Source organism: Anopheles gambiae, chromosome 3, assembly GCF_943734735.2.
Source record: "Anopheles gambiae chromosome 3, idAnoGambNW_F1_1, whole genome shotgun sequence".
Classification (NCBI taxonomy): domain Eukaryota; kingdom Metazoa; phylum Arthropoda; class Insecta; order Diptera; family Culicidae; genus Anopheles; species Anopheles gambiae.
Genome location: NC_064602.1, coordinates 76,759,520 through 76,784,028, shown reverse-complemented (window position 1 = coordinate 76,784,028; position 24,509 = coordinate 76,759,520). Strand labels below are relative to the sequence as shown.

At 45.6% G+C, this 24,509-nt stretch overlaps 2 protein-coding genes across 6 annotated transcripts in view; one reads left to right on the top strand and one right to left on the bottom strand.

Moving 5' to 3' along the window:
- The window catches only part of LOC1270727 (opioid-binding protein/cell adhesion molecule), an 88,884-nt gene extending 64,837 nt beyond the window's left edge, over nucleotides 1-24,047 (top strand). For all 4 annotated transcript variants that reach the window (XM_061656892.1, XM_061656893.1, XM_061656895.1 and 1 more), the window contains exons 7-12: nucleotides 559-706; nucleotides 8,275-8,372; nucleotides 11,194-11,315; nucleotides 15,254-15,434; nucleotides 17,114-17,284; nucleotides 20,955-24,047. In XM_061656892.1, coding sequence (XP_061512876.1) covers nucleotides 559-706; nucleotides 8,275-8,372; nucleotides 11,194-11,315; nucleotides 15,254-15,434; nucleotides 17,114-17,284; nucleotides 20,955-21,137 — 903 coding nt within the window. In that variant the 3' untranslated portion in view covers nucleotides 21,138-24,047. The remainder of the gene's footprint in view (nucleotides 1-558; nucleotides 707-8,274; nucleotides 8,373-11,193; nucleotides 11,316-15,253; nucleotides 15,435-17,113; nucleotides 17,285-20,954) is intronic.
- LOC1270728 (proton-coupled amino acid transporter-like protein pathetic) lies at nucleotides 495-5,951 on the bottom strand. Of its 2 annotated transcripts, none has more exons than XM_061656897.1 (7): nucleotides 5,810-5,951; nucleotides 2,632-2,694; nucleotides 2,365-2,515; nucleotides 2,054-2,175; nucleotides 1,650-1,967; nucleotides 1,348-1,560; nucleotides 495-1,231 (listed from the first exon to the last, which is right to left on the bottom strand). In XM_061656897.1, the coding sequence occupies exons 1-7, from the start codon at nucleotides 5,830-5,832 to the stop codon at nucleotides 820-822; spliced, it is 1,302 nt and encodes a 433-aa protein (XP_061512881.1). In that variant the 5' UTR covers nucleotides 5,833-5,951; the 3' UTR covers nucleotides 495-819. The 2 variants fall into 2 exon arrangements, with proteins under 2 accessions (XP_061512881.1, XP_061512880.1); XM_061656896.1 differs by having other exon boundaries at nucleotides 5,231-5,950.
- Nucleotides 24,048-24,509: the final 462 nt, after the last annotated feature.

Here is a 24,509-nt window from a genome sequence, read left to right as displayed (position 1 = left end):
AAACATCAATTCCAAAATTGACCCTGAAAACAGTGTAATGTGGCATGGATAGTTCAATGGTATTCTTCGACTTTGTTCTATATCCAATTGGCAATGTTGAGATGGTAAAATTACAGACTCGAAATCAAGAATATGATGAAAATCACCTTGAGGCTTTACCGTATCAGATAATCTGATGTAGACGATCAGATAATAAGAATTCTTCAACAGAATTTCTTGGCAGCTACTAAAATTGCTTCAAACTATCCCTTTGCACGGTTTTCCGATCCCTAATTTAACAAAGTGCGGGGAATCGACACAGAATTCGCTTATAAGTCCTACCACGTCGACCAATAATATTATCTCCACAAAATCATTCAATCGAGCCGGTTTTTCCTGTAGAATTTGATTATTATTTCCTCGCTCAGACTGCCAGATATTGAAGTTCCTAGGAAGTTAATCAAACTTTCCAAAGCTGTGATAAACCACGCTGCCTTTCCATTCTTCGCGATACGTTCTACGAAAATGGTTTAATTTGATTTTTATTTGTCTGCTTCTTCACAAAATCACCATCGCCAGGACGCGTTCAGTGGATCGTCGCACCTGTCGGAAAGCCCAACACTGCTGCTGGAGCGTGTCGATCGCCACCATGCCGGTGTGTACCAGTGTACCGCGGACAACGGCGTCCGGGAATCGGTCCACGTCGACATCGATGTCACGGTTCTGTGTAAGTAGTGCGCATATTCGTTTCCTGTTAATGCTGCTGCGAACAGGTGAGGAGCCTTTTCCTTTCCTATCCTATCCCCTAATCCCGTCCATAATTTCACCGTCTATACCCGGTCAGTTGTACAGTGCGATGATGTTGTTTACGCTGGAAATGGTACCGGTCACCAGTAGAAACAGTCCAAAGCAGCAGAGTGCGAAATTCTTCACCAAGCGCCACCGCAGCCGGCCGAAATCGTTTGGCCACCGGTACACCGTATCGACCACGATCGGTATCCACAGGGCGAGGATGGGGTTCAGTACGGCCCCCAGCAGTCCCATAAACGTACCGAGATGAGGAATGCCGCAGGCGGCCGCTATGTTCACTGCCAGCATGCCCAGCCGCAGCCCGCTCTGGGCCACCCCGTTCCACCGTTTCGGTACGCGCGTGTGCAGCTTCTTCCAGGCAATCTCGGTGGGGACGTAAAAAATCAACCCAATGGAAAATAGCACAGCAACGGCCGACAGCACTTGTACGCACGAAACCAGCCTGTGGGGGAGGGGGAAAAAGGGAGGGCATATTATGTGTTCGGGGCGATAAGACAGTGGGCAATCAAATGCAGACATCGCAATGGGATTCTTTTTTTCATATCCGCAGCAGCTTACACGTTTTCGGTGGGGAAGTTAAGTATGATGGAGCTTTCCACGTCATCGCCGTACCGGATGTAGCCGACGGCACCGAAGAAGCTGTACAGGATGGCCAGACAGAGGTAGTTCAGGTTGACGATGCCGGGACAGCCGAGATAGTGCTGCGGATGACGCATCTGATTTTCCAGCGGGAATATGAGACACGTGGCGTCCAGCGCAAAGTACACGATGCTGCAATGTTTTCGTGTTTTTTTTTTTGAAGACGATCAAAAACAGATGAGTGGGTTTTGTTTTTTGGGTGTGCAAAAACATACCCTTACCCCATGTATGGTGCGACCGTTGATGCGGTCGGCAGCATGCGCCGGTTCTCCAGCGACAGCGGCTCTTGGAAGATAAACACGAGCGAGATGACGATGTTGGCGAGGATAAGAAAGCCGGCGATGGCCGAAAACGGGACCAGATACTTGATCTCGCGTATCTGCGTGATGAACAGGATCGGCACGCCGACGAGCAGTATGTACGTGCGGTCGCTCCAGTCCCACCCGGTGCGGTAGTTGACCACCTCGCGCAGCGTGGTGCCAACGAACACGACAAACACGACGACCGTCGTCAGCATCAGGTACCAATCGATGATGTTGCTGCAGCGTGGCAAGAAAAAAAACCAACAACATACGAATGAAGTCTATTGAACAATGGGCAATGGCGGAAGCGCTGGTGTACTGACCGTAGCGCCGTGCCGAGCGCTCGCACGCTGGCCGGACCGTTGGCGCACGCTTTTTCCACCGTTTCGGCAAACCCGAGCACCGGTATGCGCTCCTTCTTGCAAATCTTGTACGACGTGCTGACCTGAAACGGAGATTGCGAGAGATTGTGCGGATTGTGTGTTTTCCGCGCTGTGTTATTGCACGCAGGTTGTGTGTGTGTGTGTGTGTTTGCGTGCGTCCCACTGCCCCACTGTGTGAGCCGTTCAATTATGTGAGCCACACCAGCGGGGGAAGCAATGGAGGAGCCTGAGGAACTGTACCATCAACATACCAGTATGTGCGCGCTGTGCGAGCAGAGCATCGCGAAGAGGAACGCACCGAACACGCCAAACACGAGCCCGCCGTTCTTGAACGCGTACGGCACGGAAAGGATGCCGATGCCGAGGGCCGACTTCATGACGTGCACGAACGTGCCGAGCGTGCTGCAGCGGGATAAACGGGATTGGACAATGAGGGGGAAGAAGGGGGAGATTGAGCTTTTTGTGTTCTCAGTGGTGTTAGTGGATCGCGGCTAGGAGTTGCCGTGAGCTTTACTTACGAGGTGGGATTCGACACATCCCGGTATTTGTGTGGATCGTACTGGCTCGGCGCTGTGATTTGGCTGCAATCATAATCGAAAGAGTGGCAGCATGCGGGAAATGGTACGGATTGAAATTAGGTTACAATTAGACGGAATTTGCGTGGAGGTGTGAGTGCGTTGATAATGCAATCGTAATGTTTCCTGTGCGCTTAGATTATGGCTGTAGTGTTTGGTTAAATTCCAAGATTTATGAGCTGCTGCTGGCAAACTTGATGCCAGCAAATATTGGCTTCTGGTTTGGGAAACAGCAACGCATTTAGGAGTTCGAGAAATGCTTCTGGAAAAGGGTATTGCATAACAGTTTATGTGAATGTTCGAAATATTGTACAAGTAAGGGATTAAACGGGTTAAGTACGTCCTCATCAAATGGTATCCTTTTCTATGGACTAAACCCAACTTTGGATGACTTCGCGGTACTGTAAAAATTAAAACTCATTTTTCCCTGGCTGTTCTCGTGTACTCATTACAAAGGAATAGCTCAGGAAAACCTACAAATGGAGTTTTGAAGATGGTTTCACATGAAAAGCTAACCTTAACGAGTTCCTGCATTTTGTTTACGCCGTAAACAACTAAGGCAGTTACACCGAAACGCCGTCAATAAATTACGGGAAATTGTAAGATTAAACAGTAAATGTGATTGGTAAAGCCGAGAAATGTAGCAGCCGCTTATAGTGAGTACTGTTTAGATTGATTTAAACTTAAAACGTAAATTTGACAGCTTTATTTGAGTTGAATCAACAGAGTAAACACTGTACTAGAAATATTCTGTTAAATCTCTAGGTTTTACGTTGAAGTTCACTTATGTTAACTGTTTAATCTAATTTTAAAACTGTTTAATTATGTTTTCGGAATCCTTCATGGTACCAAACTTATCAAACCATGTCAGAAGTATGCAAAAATACATTGTGAAAATCAATTATGTTTGAAGATAAGTGGCACCAGAAAAATACAGTGAAATCTCTCAAAGATGAAATGTCTTCAAGATGAATTGTTTCTTTAAGATGTAAATTTTGATGATCCCGTCATTTTCCAAACATTGTATGTCTCTGCAAGATACAAAGTGAGTTGATATATCAGGTGGGCTTATCCAGTGCAATTTAACCTCTAAAAACGAAAATAGGAAGAAAACCTGGTTTGACAGTTAGATCCATACCAAACGGGATGCTTTTATTGTTGTTATATACACTTTTTTCTAAGTCTATCTTTAATTTTCACAATTTCACACGATATTTGAAAACAAACAGAGGTCTATTGAATGAAACAAATGGATATGCACAGACACTCTTATAAGTTCCTCACTTTAAGTATGATAGCGTATTTGGTTCGATTAGTACACTGGCTTGCTGGCTGAACGGATTCAATAATTGTAGCCTATATATTATTTGGCATATATTGATATATATTGATATATATTGATATATATCTATATATTGATTTGGCAAAGGACATGTGATGTTGTAATCCAGCAATCTTCAGATCATCATTTTAATTCTAGGATTGGCTTTAACGTAAGTTTTTTTTGCTTCTTTCTTCGTGCTACGCCTGAGTAAAACCACATACCTTTTCTGCGAAATACTGTTTAAACTTCAAGGCATACTAGGTTGTGGAACAAACTGTCAAATTGTGTGTCGATGCAGTGGCGGGTTTACAGTGTCGGAGGTCCTAAGCAGTAAGGAGACCGTCTGTACATGATTACTGGGGGGGTACCCGGGGAGTGCTTAGGGTTCGTCTAGCACGAGGCCTTAACGTCCATCACCCATGGGCCCCTTCTTCCTAATACAGCGCCATATTCTATCAACTTATATTGATAATGGTCTAAAGATTCGGGGCTCCTCATTGACGGGGCCCCTCGCACTTTGCTTACTTTGCTTATCGTTAAAATCGCCACTGTATTGGTACAATCGATGTATTGGTGAGGAAGAACACCATAAGCCCACCTGATATATACAATCACTTTGGCAAGATACGATTTAAAAACCAAAATTCTCTCAGATGAAGTTTTGGGTAACAGTTGACAAGAATATTGGTCGAAGGATGCCAAGTTTTTCTCGTGGATACATGCATACTTCATAGCAACTCCTTCATTAATTTTCCTCGACATGAATATCTCTCCAAGCTGACGGTCCCTTGAAGATTCGCCCTACAGAGATTTCACTGCACATCCATTTAGTTGTCTGTCATTCACTTCAAGCGTTTTAAAAGTATGGCTTTGCTCATGAAATGCTTCGATACGCAGAATGATGCTACGATACCTAATCATATTATTTTACATTTCAACACTTTTTTGGAGGCGTTAGATTATTTTAGCTTTAAGATACAATACTTAATTTATTTTAAGATGTCATAAGGAATGCTTTTTAGTACACTTCAAAGAATAATGGGACAAGCAACACCACTATTAGCATACAGCTACGGTCATCCTAGTATCCATCATTCGGAACTACGGCAGGACTTCCAATGATATTTTTTGCACTTTCACTAATTGTCACAACACCCACGCAACACATTCACACGGCCATCAATGCCTAACTTAAACCACTACCGACCCATTCATTACCTTCCATCCGATTTGACCGCCAACAGTTCAACGCCTTCCGGAGCGGGAACGTTCTTCTCCATCTTTGCGCACGCAAACGCAGCCAGCCACACCGGACCGAAGCGCCACCTTTAAATGTGGCAAACCTCTTTAAAACTGGCCGACCAAACGGTGACCGCGCAAATTGCACACCCCAAAATCGGAACTAACACCTCACCACAACGCACACCACCAACACCACCACAAAACTGATGAAATCAGATTTAGCTCAATTGATGTTCGACTCCGACTCGGCACTAATTGATTTGACGTACTCGCAGGCGGCCCCGTCCGCATCCGCTACATAAACAACGGTCCCAACTTGTCACCAACTACTCAACACAACAACACAAGAACAACAAGCGTCACGGCGCTGCTCGACACATTAATTGCCCTCGCACTGGTGTTGCTCTGCCGGGCGGGCTAGCAGCAGGCACTTGACATTTTCGGCCACGCTTGACTTCAAACACTCTCCGGGATATCAACCGCTCTCTCGCGCCTGACGGTGACACTTATGCTGCCCGCGTGACGGCGTGTTCTCCCCCTCGGCCCCACACCTACTCATACTCAGCCTGATGCAGCATGATGGTCGCAAAAACTTTCGTCCCAACAAGCACCGCCTTAAAGTGTGGCCAACCGCACCGACGATGACTACTGGACCGATTCGCTGCCACACGGGAACTGAGCTAGAGTGTGTGGCAGCAGCCACAGCAGAACGGTGCCGCGGTTGCTCCCTTTCGTCGCGGTTTCGCGGAATGACAGATTTGAACTTGAGAGCGACCGGTACGAACAGGTTTTGCGCACCCAGCAAATGAACTAGCATCAGAAAAGGGAATGGAAAAGAAAATACAGCAACCCCGTACATCGCGGCCCAAACGGCTGCGTGTCTTATGCAATGAAAACAATAAGATACATCATGCAGTAGCATCAGATCTATCTTCCCCAGTGAAGGGTGAAGATTTTTAACGCTTCGTTTTGCGGCTTCTTCGCTACCGCTACGTTGTTCGCTATGATTTTCTCAACCCCACTGCACAGGCACGTGGTGGCGCGGTGGCGTAGTAATTACGGTAGCCGAACGGGAGTAACCTTCAGGCAGGTCAAGGTTGCCCTCCGCGCGGGGCAATGCGTTTTGAAAAGTGATCGTTATTTCCATTACCGAGCCCGCGCGGCATCTTAATTATGAACCATTGCGGCGTGAATGTGGCGTAGAGCGGGATGAATTAAAGATTGGAGGATGCGAAAAGCATGTCGAGCCCACTTGTCCGTAGGGAAGGTCGGCGCGATCGCAACCAGTTCTGCAGTTTTCATTCATGTTTTTATTTGATTCATAATTGATGTTGCTTTCCGACCAGAATTGCTTCCTTTTTTACAGCCCTGGAAACACAACGAGTCACTGCGAGGTACTGCTTTGTTAGCATTCACATTACCATCGTTTTGTCGCAGCTCCATCGTACCCGAATCGATTGATTGAAAGAATTTCAAATCAACTTCAACGTATTCCACCGTACAGAGTGGCTTGCTTTAAGAATCAGTCTAATTGGATATTGATGCTGCCATCGCGTACCGAATTCCATCCTCCATTGCACACACCATTGCTATTGCGCGCTATGTGAGAAATTTAATTGCATGAATCATACAGCAGCCAGAGCGATACAAGAGCGATCATTATGCGATCGAAACATTCCTCACGAAACGCCGCTAGTGTGACGCTAAACCCCCTCCCCCCGCCGAATACCTGTGTGTCTCTGGCTCGGGACGCTAAATTCCTTGCCGCCAAGAACCGAAACTTGGCAGTTTCCGCTGCACGTCGTACGGGTCTCTCGTACGGTGGCGATTGTGCAAAATTCTAGAAATGATAAATTTTCCCCATATTGTGTTTTGGGGCTATAGAAAGGGAGCAAATTGAATGCACGGGCGAATAGGATGCTTCTCCCCACGCCTGGGGAGAAGAGCAATTGCTTAGACCTGTGTGTGCGGGGCGAAAGGATGTGGGGCAAGGTGTAAGAAAATTCGGTTCGAACGGCACATGCCAATAATATTTGACTCCGTTCAATAGGAAACGGGTTTCCCCGGTTGCTAGTGGGGAAGTGGTGTTTACCTTTATTCGCAATTTCAATGCATTGCTGCATTCCTCAATTTGTTGCACAGAGAGAGAGAGAGAGAGAAAGAGAAAAAAGGGGATGGAGGGTGGAGGCTAACGATGGGACTCATTCGTAAAATCTCGCCACCGTTGTTGGGTTGTGCTGGGCGCATGCTGGTCCGCCCTCCCCAAAACCCTAACGAGCCTGATCGTTTTGGTGCTGCAGAGAAATGCAGAAAAGGAAGCGAACGGGTCCCTCTAGTCCCCCACGCGAAAGCTTCGAGGCTGTTTAGTGGCGGATGCATGGGATCACGAAAATTGCATAAACACTTAGAGCGGGGAATGTTTGTATGGAGTTCTATGCTGCTACCCGTGCATTGCTGCTTGCTTTCCTGGAACGGGAGCACAAAGGCGGCGCGTTTTTCTTCTGGGAAAGCTTTTTGGGATATAAATATATATATGTGTGCAATTGTGTACGAGGTGTACGAGCGTACCAGATGCACACTGGATCCACTCTTTTTATGGTTTCCTTGCTTTTTTTTTGTTCGTGTCTGTGTTTTGTAGAAATTTTCCTTGAAAGGGATTGTGTCGTTAAAAATGTGGGAGAAAATCTGTACTTTCCAGGAAAAGGAGCACGGTACTTTACCGGAATGTATGCAAGCATTGCACGAGTGAATGAATTTATTGGAAAGAAAGCAAAACAACATCGTCGCTTCAAGCATAAAGCGCGTGTCAGAATGGAATTGATGCATCACAAACGTGTCTATATAAACTCCAGCCTAATTACGCTTTCCTTCCCTTCTATGCCCTCACTCACTCCGCGCTTGATAGTTTGATACACTTTTAAGCACAATCATCCCGTAATTGATTACATTTTCTTCTCCCTCCCCCACCGCACGTTCATAATTATCATCTTTTGCCTTCTCCCTCCCCTTCCCACCCGCAGCACCACCGGACATTACCGTCGAGAAGACGTGGGTTCATGCCAGCGAGGGCTTCGACATCGATCTCGTATGCATCGTGCACGGTGACGTGAACTCGGAGGTAAGGTGAACTCATTAAAACTTTCCCTCTAGAAATGCTCTACACACTTTACACACCACCTCCACTCGGGGGTGTTCCACCCGTGAGCAAGAAGTGAAAAGTAAACTCGGGTAAAAATTCCACTAATTGTTAGGATTTCTGACAGTTTTGCAAAGACATGGAAACTTTGTCCACGCGCACCATCGCGCCCCAGTGTAGTACAACGCGTCGGTTCCCCTGGTCGGCAACTCAGCACCACCTCAAGAGCGTCGGGACTTAAAATATGCTGCACGGCTGCAACATAAGTTTGTCCCCGTAAGACGATGATTCCATCCGAATGAAAGTCAAAATAATGTGAGCGAAATCAACGTTGCAGTCGGATGTTGAAATTTGTCTCCCCCCACCATCGAAGATCGCATTACAGCGCACTGCCACTACAGCGGAGCGTTTAAAACTCCGCCAGCTCCTCCGAGACGGGTTGCAGTAGTGTGCCACGGCACTATTTGCGCAACAATTTCTTTTGCTGCAGTTGCACCCGTTGCAATCCACTCCCAGACGAGTGTGTATACGATACGGGCGTTGCAGCTAGCGTTCTGTGAGTGGGTACACACCTTTCCCTCGGTGTGTGTTGGTCGGTGCGCTTTGCAGCAGTATCACACTGCACTTTGTGACAACTTTTCCGTCAAACTTTGTAATTCATTTGCGATCAACTTCTGCCGCTGCCGCTCGATGTAAATCAACGTCCAAAAGTTGTGCGCACCACCCGGGGTGGGGTTTTGCGGAATTGCTAACGATTTATTTACATTTGCAATGGAAACGTTAATTGTAAACGACTTTTACAATTTGGGGTTGTATGTTTTTGTAGTTGTTGTTGGTGTTTGGTGTGTAGTAGTGCGGTGTTGCCGTTTAGTGTTTTTGGTAGCGCAAAGTTTGCGCAACGGTGAACCCTTTTTGGGGTGGAAATTGTAAGCATGAATTTGAAACAGGGTTTGTTAGTAGGTGCACTTGAGCATAAAGAGCAGGAATTACAACTACAAGTTAGTTTTTTACCAAAAACGAATATTCTTAAGTGCAATGAAAGGTCGAATAGTTTGATCTGGCGATCTACCTTTTTTTTAAATAAATTTAAGCAATATTTGCATTGCATTAAGTAAGGTATTAAGTAAGCAAGTTAGGGAACTGAGGACATTTTTCCATAGTATTACAAGCTTTATCATTTAATTGATGATGCTTTTTCAAATTGATCACACCTCAACTAAACCCTACCTTAATATATAGAGGTTTTTCTTCAATGGAAAGGGGCAGTTAAACAAAAAGCTTATAAAAGTAGTTAAGCGAATGGATGTAAGAAACTAATATCTTCATATTAACCCACTGGTCTGAAGGTAATCATTCAATTAACGGACCACTTCACGCTACGCCATTCACACGCAAGCCTCAAAAGTGCAGCGTTCTTATCTAGATAATGGCTAACTATAACCCTGAAAACGGTTCTGCCAGCTCCGTTCTCTAGCTCATCCCCGCGGCTCACCGATAATTTAATTCTACATTAGCTTCTTCACACACTTTTTTCCAGTTTGGTTGTGTTTTTTTCTCGCTCTTATTTTCTGCTGTCATTCAGACGGCTTCAGGGTAAAATCGATTTTGAATATCTTGCCTGCGCTGTTCGCTTTCCGAGCACTAATGAACAATTTTGCATGAAAGAACGCCAACGCTGAAAGCGAAAAAGGCGTTGAAAGGCTTCTTCTCAGAGGTTCAAACTTTCTTTCGTTTTTTCTCATTTTTTTTTTGTTCTTCGGTTATCTACTTCAGCTTGAGAGCTTCGTTTTTAATTGTCTTTTAATCCTTCCGACTCTCGCTCTGGCTCAAAAAAGAAAAAAAAACGCCACTGAAGACAGCTTGTCGTTTTTTTTCTCTCCCCCATGCTTCGAACCACAAAACTAGCCAAGCTGATGACAGGTCGTCCGGGGCTAGGTGCCGAGATGAAGCAGAAGACTCTGCTGCAGCTACTGGCTGCCTAAGATAGTATTAGTTCTTTTAAAAATATAATGCTGCACTAAAACAAAGCGTCACCACCACCAGCCAAACTGCTCGAGTTGATGAAATGCACCAACTGGCTCTGGGGGGAAAAAGGCTCGAACAAAAAATACAACAACGAGAACAAGGAATAAAAACCCCTTTATCCCAGTGTACGATAAGCAAACCCAAGGATCGCAATAGAGAGTGAGAGAAAGAAAGAGAACACTCTGCTGCTAGAAGTCCGGAAGTCCTCCCAAGGGGTTGCAAGGAAATATCAATGTGCAGCAGTGTGCGCCGTCTCCTGTGTGGCGGCGCACCGTATTAGTTGTGAAACTTTCATAGATTAATTAAAACTTTAGCCAGGGAGTTCATTTTTTTGTTGCTGCTGCTCAGAAACCGGGCCAGCACAAGGCGGACACCCCGCGCACACAAGGTATTATGATGACAATGTTCAACGCCAACGAAACCTTCCCCGGGGCGCAAAGTTCTGCACTCGGTGCGGAGCAGAGCCGGTAGGAGCTGGATTTCTGTTTTTTTTTTTTGCTCTACTGCTATTGTTGCTACTTCCTCAGTTGCAATTTAAAATTAAATGTGAAAAAGCATCCCACAAAGCGTGTTTCAGGGTGGGAATAGGTATTGCGTTGATTGTTGGAATAAAATTAATAACAAGTAATGAATATGATATCCTCACTCTGCGGGATCCGGGTGGGGAGTTTTCGAAATAACCCTCAACCGGCTGTGCGATGTTGGCGATTCATTTGATAGCAGATAAATGTTTTTCTCCGAAATGCTTCATTTGTATTTTCTTTCCATTCATTTTTAGATGCTGTGGTACCAAAACTCCTTCCTGCTGGATCCAACCGATCGGCGGTCGATGTACTCCAGGGGCGACAAGTACACGCTGAACATTCGCAACTTTCAGCAGTCCGATTTCGGCAACTATAGGTAAGGTTAAATGTGAGTGTGCTTGGAGCGCGCTGAGAAATGGTCCGTGCACTTTGGGACAGCATTTTAACTGGAAAATAGTACCCCGCCGCGCCACGAATGCTTTGCGGGACCAAATTATGTACCGATTAGCTATCAAAAGAATGGCGTAAAGTTTTCACATTCCCGCAAAATAATCACAAACCATGGGGCTGTGCTTACTGGGCCGTGAAAAAGGCCCTGAACCTTCGCCCGAACTGTTCGTTACGAAAGCGGCTCGTTAACAATTAACCGAATGACTTCATCTTTCATCTGTTGCCACAGAGAGAGAGAGAGAGAGCACGCGCGCGCGCCGGTTGGTCGATAAGACATCAAACACGAAGTCCCGGGCGCAAACCTCCGTCAGGCCCCGCTGTAGCAAGGTGGGACGTGATTTTGGGGGGTGGTGAAAGTTTTCAAAACGGAGCACCACGCGATGCTTATCCTGTCAACCCTCACGACACGGGTTCCGGCCCAGACCACCCAGCCGACGACTAATTTCCTCACACTGCGCTCTTCATCTCTTCCTACCCATTTGCGACATCACACAGCATGCAAAACCAGTTCCGAAAACCGCAGAGAGAACCTTGTGCTCGTGCTCTTCAAATAATCAAAGTTTTAAGCTTTTATGCCTATTCTCGGCCATTTCCGACCGAAAAACCACGTCCATAAATGACTTTTGCCCCTACCGTGCTGCCGCCAGATGATCCATTCTTGACGGAAAAAGGGATCAGCCTGTGTCCCTGTCCTCCAACCGTCGATCAACTACCCTGCTTGGCAGTCAAAGGTGAACCTTCACCTTCCGACTCATAAAGAGAATGAGAGCAGGCGTTTAAAAATTCAAGTCTAAATCATTTTAATCATCCCTCACATCTCGGAAGCACTCTTTGGAGCAGCCCGCCTTGTCTGTTGCTGCCGGACACATTACTTTTGTCTGGGGTGGTGAAACTTTCCACTCCCTTATGGGTTTCGGGAGGGCAAGGTTTTTCTTCCCACCGGGGGAACTTAAACCATTTTCCACAAACTTTACCGTTCTTGGGCCAACTGGTTCGCCCATTTTACGTCCACAGGCGCTAAAGATAGACAGGGTGTGGTTGAAGTAAGTTTTGACCGAAACGTCCATCATCCCGTGGGTGTGTGTGTGTGTGGGTGTGTATGTGTTTGTGTTTGGAAGGGAATAGATTTTGACTTTCCATTCCAATGATGGGTTTTACGATAATATTAATACCCGCTGTGCTGGAAATAGGTTTGTTTAAGTTAGTGAAAATCTGGTTTTATTGTGTGGCTCTGGGGGTGGGTGTAATGTGGTCGCACCAAACTGGATTGATGAAATCACTCATGCAGTTATTTACGGTTCTTCGTAAGCGGCTCTTTGCTCCACTTAATGAGCGTGAAGGCTCGTGGATCGCATAAGACAGTGTGTCCTATTTTGGACAATTAATTGGAAGAATCCATTGGAAAAGTTAACAAACTATATTGACTCTTGGACCAAAAGACACAATATTGGTGATAGTTTTATTACGGTTTCAAATTAGTGTAGTCATCAATTTCAACGTAAATTTCAATATTTCACTATAAAGGCAGAGGCACGAAGCTCAGACTTCTTTTATGTGGCGTAACGTCCTACGCGGACATGCCGGCCTATACAGGCTTTCGAGCAGGCATACGAAGCTACGAAGCTCAGACGTATGACGCAAATTTAAGATGGAAATATAATGCCAAGCTGATTTTTCCTCTTATCCTATTTATCCTTAAGTTGATATCAGCAAAAGTTCAGAATTAAAAGAATAGCATTATAATTAATAAATATATTGCTAGTATTTTCAAGTCAATGTTCAATAGTTTTGACATCTTATCATTGGTTCAGAATTACAATTAACATGTCATGCAGCCATCTTTAGAGTTCAAACTTTGACGCTACATCGAATTCAGAATTTGAAGATTATTAAGATGTTCAAGAAACACATTAGGACCTATTCAATTTTAAAGCAAATAAATTGATGCTCCAGATAAACCCTTTTAAAGGTGATTCAATAGCCGAGCTTGGAAAGAATATCTTCTGAAGACAACTCTATCCTAGAGGCATAATAGCTGGAAACATTAAACTACTTTGAAACTTCACTCCTATTGTCTTCCGTGTTCTGTTCCGTCTCTTAGTGAAGACATCCCCAAAAGAGATACGCATCTATTGTGACTTTGTGTACTCCCTTGCCAAGATCTGCCCCGCCCAAAACACTTTCCAAACCATCGACTGCGTAACGCTAGAATATTAACAAACAATTTTCACCAAAAGCTTCACCTCACGGCAGCCCCACGGCACGGCACGTTTCATATCCTCTAACAGTTTAGCAGCAACCGATCTCGCCATCATTGCAGTGCGAGATTTTGAGCCCGTGAGCCCGTTATCTTCTGGGCCCTACATAAGCCTGAAAACTGAAAACCCAATTTCCGTGCCGTGCCGAAAATTGTGCATGACCTCGCCGAGCAGAGGGTGTGTCCAGAGGACAGAGAGAAGGGATACGGGGGAGCGATTTAGGAAATGAGCAAGGCCATTTATTCTCGGACGCCCAAAAACCGGCCCGCCTTGCCGTGACGCGTTCGAGAAAGGTGCAAGCAGTCATGGTGCGTCTTTCGAAATCGAAACTAATTTCCTACCCGAACCCAAAGCACGGGCGTTGTGTTTCAACGACTAAGCCATGGGCCATGGCTTTTTCTCGTTCAGCCGTTGTCGGTCGGGTACATTTCCAGCCCGCTCGCCAGCGACTCGGTCTAGGTGACTGAAAAACTAATTGGACCCGGTTGTGGTCCAAAAATGTGAGCAATCCTTTTTGAATTGTTTCCCACCGAGTTGAGATGGACCGGGAGAGAAGGTAGGGACAGGGACACCGAAAAAAGGAAAGAACTAGACGTACAAAAGCAATTGGGAATCTGACTCTTATAATAGGATTAATTAGGCTCGAAAATTGGTTCGTGACAAATTCATGCTTCTTTTGCCTCCCGGATTGAGCGGATTGTTCGCTCCGACCCGGAGGAGTCTTACTCGTAGCCAAGCCACTCGGGACATTATGTCACGACTCACTCGGGCATCTGCCTGAGGGCATGTGTGTGTGACGATAGCGATACGAGGAAAAAAACTCATCTAAAAGCAATGAAAATTTGATTTAACGCTCCTCTGCCACCGCACACAAAATATTGGTAAGAAAATAAACTTTACACTCGGTGCTTCATTCCCGCCCCCTACTCGAGTAAGACATTCAATCCCGCCGAGCCTAAAAGTAATAACGAAGGGTACCAAGTATCCACCAGACCAAAATAGGAAGAAAAAAATCTAAAAAAGGAAAACGCTCAAAATTTGGCAAATTTCTACAAAACCCGTAAACGAACCTTCCCATCGACCGTTTGGGCTTAACGATCGCATCATTGCGGGAAACGCGAACACAAAAACAGAGGGGGGCTGCCCTCACTTAAATCTGGCATCCGGATGAGTCCGGAGCTTACACACCCCACGACAGACAGTTACACTGACAGCGCGAGCGCGAGCGGTAGATAATAAATCTCGTCTTAATTTTATGATTTACGGTCATGAAAATTGCAGGAAGCTCGTTCAGCAGTGCCGCGAGTTCGCCACTAAACGGGTGGAATTAAAGCGCTGCTCAACCACCACCACCACCGCAAAAGGCCCCCTCGCCTCGTCCTTCGTCCGTTTTTGCCGCAAGCAAAACTCGTGTCATGGCTCGTGTTAATGACGCCTTCGGGCGGGTTTTTACCAGCTACCAGCGGCACTGTTTCTTATTTCCGACAGTGTTTTCCTTTCGTCGCGCGCTCCCCGTTCTCAAAGTTTTCCATTGCTGATGATGATCGTTCGCTTTATTTCAAACTGTGTTTTTATTCCACTTTCTTCTCGCGTCCCTTTGCAACAGCTGCGTTGCCGACAATGCCTTGGGTCGGACGAAAAAGTACATCGAAGTTTCCGGCCGCCCCGGCCCGGCCGCGTTCCAGTCGCCGGCGTACAGCAACTATCTGGATCGGTACAATCTCACCTACACGATAGAGTCGATCCCACCGCTGGACGAGATAAAGCTACTGTATCGAAAGTTGATGGTGAGTAGGCAAGCAAAGTGGGTGCTTTGGTGCAGTGTCTTAAGAGGAAAGCGGGCTTATCTCAGCTTTTCATCATCCGATACATTAACACCTTATTCTTTGTTGTTTTTCCCTAAGGGTTTAGGCTTTGTGTATCTGGAAATATCGCATCTAAATCAGTTACTTTGAGTAATACAACTATTACAGTTTTCCTATTGTTTTACCACCCGTAGAAGTTATGGAATGACTCTCAATATTCTATTTCTATTTTTTTTTCGACTGAAATCCAAAGTACATTCCCCAAACTCTTAGGCTTCAAATCGGCTTATTTTCAAATGTTCAATATCTCTCTATCGAACCATCATCGTTCTGTTGTAAAAACTATGCTCTCTCACACACGCGATCGTTTCCCGGCTTCGCCCTTCCCAAAAAAGAGCCTCAAACTGACGGACGAACATAATCGTATTGTCACTGATTACGATAAAGCTTTCTGTTGTTGCTCGAGAGCGAGCGGTTGGAGTGTGGGGGTTGTTTTAGTGTGTCGGCCCAACGGGCAGAAATGAAAAGATACATTAGTTTATGAATTTTTTAACAATTTCCATCAGCTCCCGCTCGCTCAGTGCTTACACACACACACACACACATATAAGCTCTTAGCGAGTGAGGTAAGGCAATGGAAGGGATGAAAATTTGTAGCATGCACTCAGCACGTTGACATACTGCAGCAGAGTACGGCCGGTCGTTGAAAGCCGTACACCAGTGATGCAGCGAAGGGTTTACATTTTTAATGCAACTGAAAATTTAAAAGCTGCCCCACACTGCGTGCCATGTGTTTATTATTGATTTTGGCTGAAAGGTTGGCAAGATGATATAAATGGCATTTCATTTCTGTTGAGCAGTGGTTTAATTTGTAACGCTCCGGTGAAGAAAGGTGAGAAAAATGGAATGGCAAACAGATTTTTATTTTGAAAATGGCAAATTTTCCCTCATGTTGTGTTTTATGTTAACCAAAAAAACCCTCTCACTTCAAAAACAATTAACTTCTGTGCTTGGGGATATAAATTTCTTCAACCCCCAGGCGCCATCAACATTGGTAATAAATATAAAATTATCTCTACACAGAATTGCCCGGAAATATACATACAGCCTGCATATATTTATGTTGAGCATTACGTTAACCCGGCGGGATTTCTACAACAACAACAAAAAACCAAACACACACACAAAAAAGGAAATTAAATTAAATTACCCATTTCCCCCATTATCACATCTTACATGCGGCCCCGCCCCTTTTTAAGTACCGCCGTTAGCCGTGTCCTTCCATTTGCACTTCAATTTACACACACTCTGCCTTCTTTTTCTACGTTTTTCTTTATTTATGCTCTCGTCCTGTACTGTCCTGTCCACCATCACCGGGCATCATCATTTATCATCGGCGCAACACTACCACCGGTCACTCCGTCACGCAAATCACGACCGGGCTGCATTTTACTTCTCTGCTCACCGCACGCCGCCACATCGAAACACTCCGTTTTGTTGCGTTGTTCTCTGTTCATTTGTGCTCCGCAACAACATCCACTACAACGATGATGTCGCCGATGATGATGATGATGTGTGTTTTTATGCGGTACAACAAAATGCACGTACGACATCACCACCGCGGTATCACCACACGGTACCACCCACCGAACCGACTGCAGATGAACGAAACATATCAACATCCGGGCAGCTGGGAGGACACCATTTTAGTGCCAACATTAACCAGATCCGATCCTACACATTTTATTATGTCGCATGTGATAAGAGGGCTCTCGCCGAACTCCGTCTACGAGGTAATGATTCAGGCGCGGAACGTGCACGGCTGGAACGAGGTAAGTTGTGCTTCTCTTGGCTCTGTTTGTTCTCGCTTCTGTGTCAATGTAAAATGTGTTACTTCTTTCCTGCGTGTTGATCCATTCGGTTGCCTGGCTGCTTTTTGAAAACCATTACAAAACGGTACGGCACGTTGTGGCAGAGCACGTGTGCGATGGCTATATGCACACAGCACACAGTGATGGCACTTCCTGACGCGCCAGCCGTTTGTTGGCTTCCTTTTTGCTGTGGGGAGGGGCGGTTTTTTTCACGCAATGTTGTTTGCTGCCTGCCGGAAAAGCAAGTCCGGAATCTCGGTTTTGCGATTTACGACTCGAGCCTGAAAGCCTCATCCTTCCGGTTTTGGTTTTGATGAATTGTTTCATTACACGTATCGGGATGGTGTGACAAGGGGAACTACACCTGCATGTCCTTTTTTTGTGCGCACAGCACAAACGAGATATGTGTCACACTTGCCTTGCCATAATCTTCGTGTTTATGCACTGTGTAACGTGGAGTGTGCGCGAAACGTTGTGTGGAGGGGACATAAATACCATCACCGGTGACTTAACGCACACAAAGGACAGGAAAGCAGGAGCTTCACTTACAAGAGCACGAAGGCGGAGACCGTCATGAACGATATGGTTAAATTAAGGCATTGAAAACACTAAAGACTTTGAAAGGCTTTCCTGGCGATTAAAATAGTTTTGCTTTTGATGCGGTGGAGCTTTTACCCCCCCTCGAAGGGAAAGCAAATCGTTCTACTTGGAAAGCAGACAGTTTCCATTTTTGAAATGCGTTTTCACACACATGCACTGGTAGCTTTAAAAAATTAATTTACCTTAAACCCTTTCCGCAGAGCAAAAGCCTAAGCCAAAGCCGTCTGAAGCCTTCCCTTCGGACTGTGATGTGTGATGCATTTGGCAAATTAGTTTTTAATGCTCATCAAATCAAACGCCCAGCCGGCGGCGACGGTAGCAGCAGCAGTCGCAAGCAAAGCCTTATATTTCATTCATCAGCCGGCTTCATTTGTCAGAATCCATTATATGGTAGCATCGAGCGATGGGAGCGGAAAAGCAAAAGTCAGACTCAGGACTCTATCGCTGTCTGTTTCTCTCTGTCTCGCTTGCTTGCTAGGTATAAATTATTTTCCCAGGGATTTTCTAGCCCGCAGGCATGCTGTGTCTTGCGTATGTGTGTGTGTGTGTGCCGCATGTGTCTGACTCGTATTTTGCACGGTCATTTGTTGATCATTTCTCCCGCTCGGAGGAGAATTTTGTGTGACCGTTTGTGCGAGTTCAGTAATTTCACACGGCGCGTGATTTATAAGCGTGATTTTCACCATCCCTTTGCCCCACTTTTTGATGGTCGATAAATCTTGGTTTTACGATCTTTCACTCGCTTTTCTCCTAGCTCGGACATCAGTCGACAGTGGACTGTTGCTTTACTTGATTTAATACAGCTTAGTTTTGGAAGTGTTGAAAGAAGATGGATTAAAACTGGATTTGACGTAATGAAAAAGAAATGAAAGGAAAAGGCATTTTTGTGTTCTGAGATAAATGAATAGTTCTGACTAGATCGTCAGCTTACTAAACTGCTAAGAAGCTGTACACTGTTCGACACAAACCCGAATGTTTATTTGCTATAGGCAATGTTAAAACACGCCTTTAAGATGTTAAAGCTGTTGGTCGTTTGTCGCGCGAGATCGAAACAAAACGGACAACTCCGCCAAAAACGCCAAACTCCGAACCCGGAGCATCAGCTCGGAATTCCAGCCTATACCAGAGCTTATGCCTGTGCTAATGCTTATTATCATAATAAACATCCACTCCGATTGATACGCGATGCCAGTGGTACAGCAGTTCGGCCACGGCTACACGAAAAATGGTGTCAAAGTTCAGCACAGCACTCGGCAGAGAGCTTAAGAAGTTAAGCGCCGGCCAACAAGTTTCCTCCGGCCAAGCGCGTTCACGTTCGCGTGGAATAAAAACAATCCTATTTGTGCGAAACGGCAACCGGAATGAGACCGTCGCCGTCGTCGCCGCCACCGAAAGACAAACTTTCATTAATTTTCACTGTAACACAAAATTCAAATTCTTCTCCACCCCGGGTTGTAACACGCATCGGGCGCATTAGCGCCGGCGGATGAGGCCGGAATACCAATAACAGAAACGCCGCCGCCGCTGCTTGGCAGGCTCGTTAACGTTGCCGTTCGCCTGTTGTTGAGAATTCAGCGCACCAAAGCGCACGTGCTTGACCGAGGCGAAAGGAAGCAAAGATAAATATAAACTATACATTACCATCTAAATATAGCACTGTTGGCATTTGTAGCGGACCGATCAACAATGGATGGCGGTGTAACAAGATTCGCTCGCTGCTTGTAGTGCCTCAAAGCTCTAATGGATTAATGCGCCACACGCCGGGCATAAGGGTTTGGTAAAAATACCAACATGTTCTGTTTGCACGTCATACGGAAACACACTTGGACACTGATCTGAGCTGATGCACGATTAATGGAAGCGTGTCTTCATCCCCGGACAACGATAAGCTTTCGTTATGAATGAAATATAAGGCCCACCAGCTTAAAGCTCGCAGTCTAGCCCAATAATAGATTATCTATAATGCATTTCCCTGCCAACTATTCACCCTTCCGCCGCGGTTGAAGCTTTCGGCACAACTTCAAAGTGCCTTGGGCACAAATTTGCACCCCTCCCTCCCAACCCGGAGGCCACGTCCCGACAATAGACTTAATTTCGGGGACTGATCATTAATTTCAACTTGTTCCATCATCACAATAGATTAAATCGTATTGTTCACTGCTAAACAACTATTAAACCGATTATCATTAGGGATGTGGCGGTCCGACCTCCTTCTAGCTGGCGGTGCCGTTGCGAACGCTGCCAAAGTGTCTGCCTTCTGATCCTTCGGTCGGATCGGGTCCGCCTGCCTGAATACGCTGGCAAAACGAAGCACCGACAAGCCGCGGGCCTTCGAACTTTACCCACCGCACACCGCACCGATGACAACAGCCGGAACGAACGAAGCGGCAACGGAAAGAGGGAATAGTAGTATCCTCTTGAATTAATTATTTCTGCTCATCACCATTTCGAGCTGTGTTGTGTGGAGCGCGCGGTAGGAGCCGGCCTCATCTGGCATTAATCCAACTCGGGCGGGCATCATCCGTCCGCAGCTCGCGGCGAGCCCCGTACCCGCGGTCCTGGGTGGAAGAAGCGTAATGGTTTCTCAGACAGGGCGTGAAATATCTATTATAAACGATATGTATATTGGATTGATTAATTCGATTTTCGCCTTCGGAAACGTGCCACCGACGGCAATCGGATTGGCGTGCCGCGACGCTCCGGAGTCGACCGAACTCGGCTGATGGACGGGCCTGATCCACTTTGCGCTTAATCGAATCTTTAACTCGTTGATGCATTGGTTTGTGTGCCTCATTAGTTGTTCGATTGCGTGTGTGTGTGTGTGAGTGTGACTTTAACATATGAAACGTGTCGGCTTGTCCTTTGGTTTGGGGCACGCGTCTGTATGTTTGTATGTATGTCAATGGGGAGATGACGTATTTTCATGTGTCATCTCGGAAGTGCATTTGTAGAACAATCAATAAGCAATGCTGTTCGTATTTTCACAGTATTTTATTAATTTGTGCTCTCTCTCTCTCCCTCTTTATTCCAGATTAGTGACATCCATCAATTCTACACGCGAAACTTTGACCTTACGCCGAACGAGCTGGAATTCGTGATGAGCTCAATCTCCAACAGTGGCTACCGGAAGCCGTTCTCCTCGGAGCTGAGTGTTAGAATGCTTGCCACTTGCTTTATGCTTGTTCTGCTCAGTTTTTCTCTTGCAAATCGTTAAGTGAATCAGTCCCTTGTGGTGTGTCTCCGAAAGAAAAAAGCTAAGTGATGTATTATTAATTCCAGACCGTGTAAGCTTCACACACCATGTAACATAGGTTTGCGGCTCGTGTCAATGTCAAGGAAACTATCAATTGTCCATTCAAAAGTCTCTCTTTCTGGCAAATACCATTTTTAGCAGCAGTATCTTAAAAGCCATAAAGAGAGATAGAGTCTTGTATGCGTCTGAAGAGGAAGATGATGATGAATAAGAAGAAGAAGAAGAAAACAAGTGATATAGTCAATAGGAAGCAGTAGCTGTGTGTAGCACTATGTTTTCCGTTCTCAATTATTCCCGTTTTTTTGTGAACTCACTTCACCCAACCCTTAGATCGTTAGTGTACGAGTGACTATGGCATACGTAGGCGTGGTATCCTTGCTATAAATATTACTCGAACGTAGGATGAACTGTATACAATGGTAAGAATTGTGTTTTATGTGCGTATGTGTGAGAGTGAGCTGAGCGTGGAGTAAAGATAGAACACGTTAGTATTAAGCTAGAAGATGCCGAGCTTGTGGCTGAAAGGCTCCGCCACAGTTCCGTCGTGTGTAGTCGTCGTATCCTTAGAAGAACAAAAAACTCATCTTTGTGAAATTAATACTAAAACCCCAATGTCTATAGCAATGCGAAGGTGTCTGTCCTTGGGACACAGAAGTCCATAACAGCTCTTTGATCTTTGGAGCTGGGGAAAGGTAATGTACATATAGCGCAAATCCTTTCACTGTTTCTTCCTCTTGAGCAAATCAGAACCGAGCAGAGCGTTCTGATGGCACCGATACAATTAGCTGCGGGCGTGCATCGTAAGCACGATATCGGCGAAGGAAGGACCAGGGATTCGCATCCATTAGTGAGCGGTTCTCGCCCCCGTTGGCCTCGACGGTCGATTGTCCACAAAGATCCCGCTGATCCCGCTGACTTTCTTTAATGGACTTTGATGGATCGGGCATGGTGGCACCCGAGCCCTAGGTAATGGAACAGTGTACACCTTCCCCGTTGGGGTTTGTGCACTGGCGGGTGTCTAGGTGTAAATTTTTAATTCATCATCCCAACATCCCTAACCGGAAGCTTTTATTACCGAGAATCGCCGAGAGTTGTGAAGTTGTCGTAAACCGGTGACTGCGCGGAAGGGTTAACGAACCGGAGCAGGCGGGAAAAGCGGGAAAGGAGTGCAAACTTACCAAAGCCCTGGGAAACCGTTGAAAAACAAAAGTTTCCTCCAATTCGGGATCGAAGACGTTCAATACGCCGAAGGCGAGCGGGGAATAAAACTTCCTCCGAAAAACCGGATGATGGATTTTCACGTTTTTCACCTGGCCTCTCCGCCGCCATTCCGTCCCCAAAATTGGGCCGGAAATGGGTTCAGGGAACAGGCTTTGGAGGAAAGTTTGCCAGGCTTTTAGAACAAAAAAAAATAAAGAGGCCAACCGAACGAAACCGTAGACCACCACAAACCTCCGGATTCACCCAGGGAGCTTTCGCCGGCTTTCCGGGGCCTGTGGATGTGGTTAAGGCGTTAAAAGAAAAGCATTCCACTCGGGTGGGTTGGTGTATCGGGCGGGGATGGGTGTTAATGCTCGGTAAAGTGTTTGCACTTTCCCATGTGGCTGGGGCAAAGCTTTCAAATCCATTCGTGTGTTCCGTGGCGAGGGCGTGGATGCACGATGAGGCAAAACAGGAAGGACATCAAACCCAATCGGCCCAAACAACAGCCAATGCCGACAACAGCGGCAAGACGGGAAGACAAAAGATTCGATTCTCGAGAAAATGATGAATCTTTGATTAAAAACACTAAAGTGCCTTATCTACGAGTAGATTGAGAATCGCTTTTGTCGCCCGGTGGAGATTGTGGCCGGCCGTAAGCGGACGGGGTGAGCATTTGTGAGAAGAGATTGCTCCTTTTTTACTGTGAAGCTAAGAAATCATTTCCAAATGGTGGATTGAATGCTTTCAAGTGCTTTATATATTTGCGTTAATTTGTGTGTTTGTTTTAGAAGCATTGCAATCCAATAGTTTTTCAATCGAATTGAAGATATAGTTCAAATAGGTTATGTTGTTCGCTCGTGAAGTACATGCAAAGAACCCATGCACAACGGCATAGATGTGTCATTTTCACTTGCTACATAATCGTTAAGCTAGTGCGTCCGGCGTCATAAGCCGCAAGGCAAACATTTTCGCAACATTTGCTAGAGCGAAACTCATCTCGCCCATGTCCCGATGCCTCCCTTATCCACTCTCGGCCACATAGAATATGTATCATCAATAGCATTAGTCTGGAAGCTGTGCTGTGTGTTCGAACTTGTGAGCTGGAGGCAAGCTTAATTGCGTCAACATTGGAACATTGGGCGGTGTATCAGTAAACTTGCACTGTACATAATTCGTACAAATATCGTAAAACCATCGCCTCCTTCCCCCCATCACCATCACCTTCGCTCTTCTTCATTCAGCTATCGTTGTAAGGCACCAAAACCCCAGGCAATTTTGTGTCCCTCCCTGCACCCTAGAAGTAGACTTAAGTAGCCGTGCGTCTCGTGCGTAGCCGATTTGTGATCCATCCCGAGTTCGATCGATTGCAGGTAGAGGAGAATGTACATATTGAGCAGGTGTAGGCTATATGTAGCGAATGATACGCTCATTGGAATCAAGGGTCAAATGAATCATTCAGTATGAAAAAATAGCAAAAAAGTGACAAAAAAAAATCGGAAGAATCTTAACAAAGCGTACACTAAAACGAAGCAAATGCAACTCGTGTAATGCGAATGGAAAGCAACAGCAAAAAAACCCCGCCCGTCTAGCCCGATATAAACGTAAAATTGTGTAAAATGTAACAGCCACTAGAAATAAATGAAGATACTAACGATTAGTTTTGATGTACGCAATGGTGCGAATTGATTGTAACACATATCACATACGATTTTTGTGAACTTCCGGGAAAGCGCTGTATGAAACGGTAAGTGCAGGTAGCGGAAAGCGGGGCAAAATGGGCATATGTAAACAAACTGAAACGTCAAAACACTGGGGCAAAATGGGCCACAACAACTGCGCTTAGATAATGGTCTATGCTTTTGCGCACGTTTCGTAAATTGTATTTTCGTTCTATCTTTTGTTTTGCAGGTCAGGAAAGCGCTTAAAATTCTTCTAAAAATATGTTATCAAAATTAAAACAGTTTTTACACGTTTAAATCTTCAAAATCGAAACTTTTGATGCTGTGTCTGTTATCTTTATTGAGGCGACAAATACAACACCATAGCCTCACCAAGCGCCGTATGTCAAAAGCATCTGCCCATTTTGCCCCAAGCTTAACTGCCCATTTTTCCCCACGTAAAGCATTTTTG

Bases quoted from the DNA above. Each gene is read 5' to 3' on its own strand.
- LOC1270728 (XM_061656896.1), bottom strand. From the start codon at position 5,292: ATGGAGAAGAACGTTCCCGCTCCGGAAGGCGTTGAACTGTTGGCGGTC. The intron at 2,176-2,364 runs GTATGTTGATGG...TCTCCGTTTCAG, and splicing joins CGCACAGCGCGCACATACTG to GTCAGCACGTCGTACAAGAT. The intron at 1,232-1,347 runs GTAAGCTGCTGC...CCTCCCCCACAG, and splicing joins AACTTCCCCACCGAAAACGT to GCTGGTTTCGTGCGTACAAG.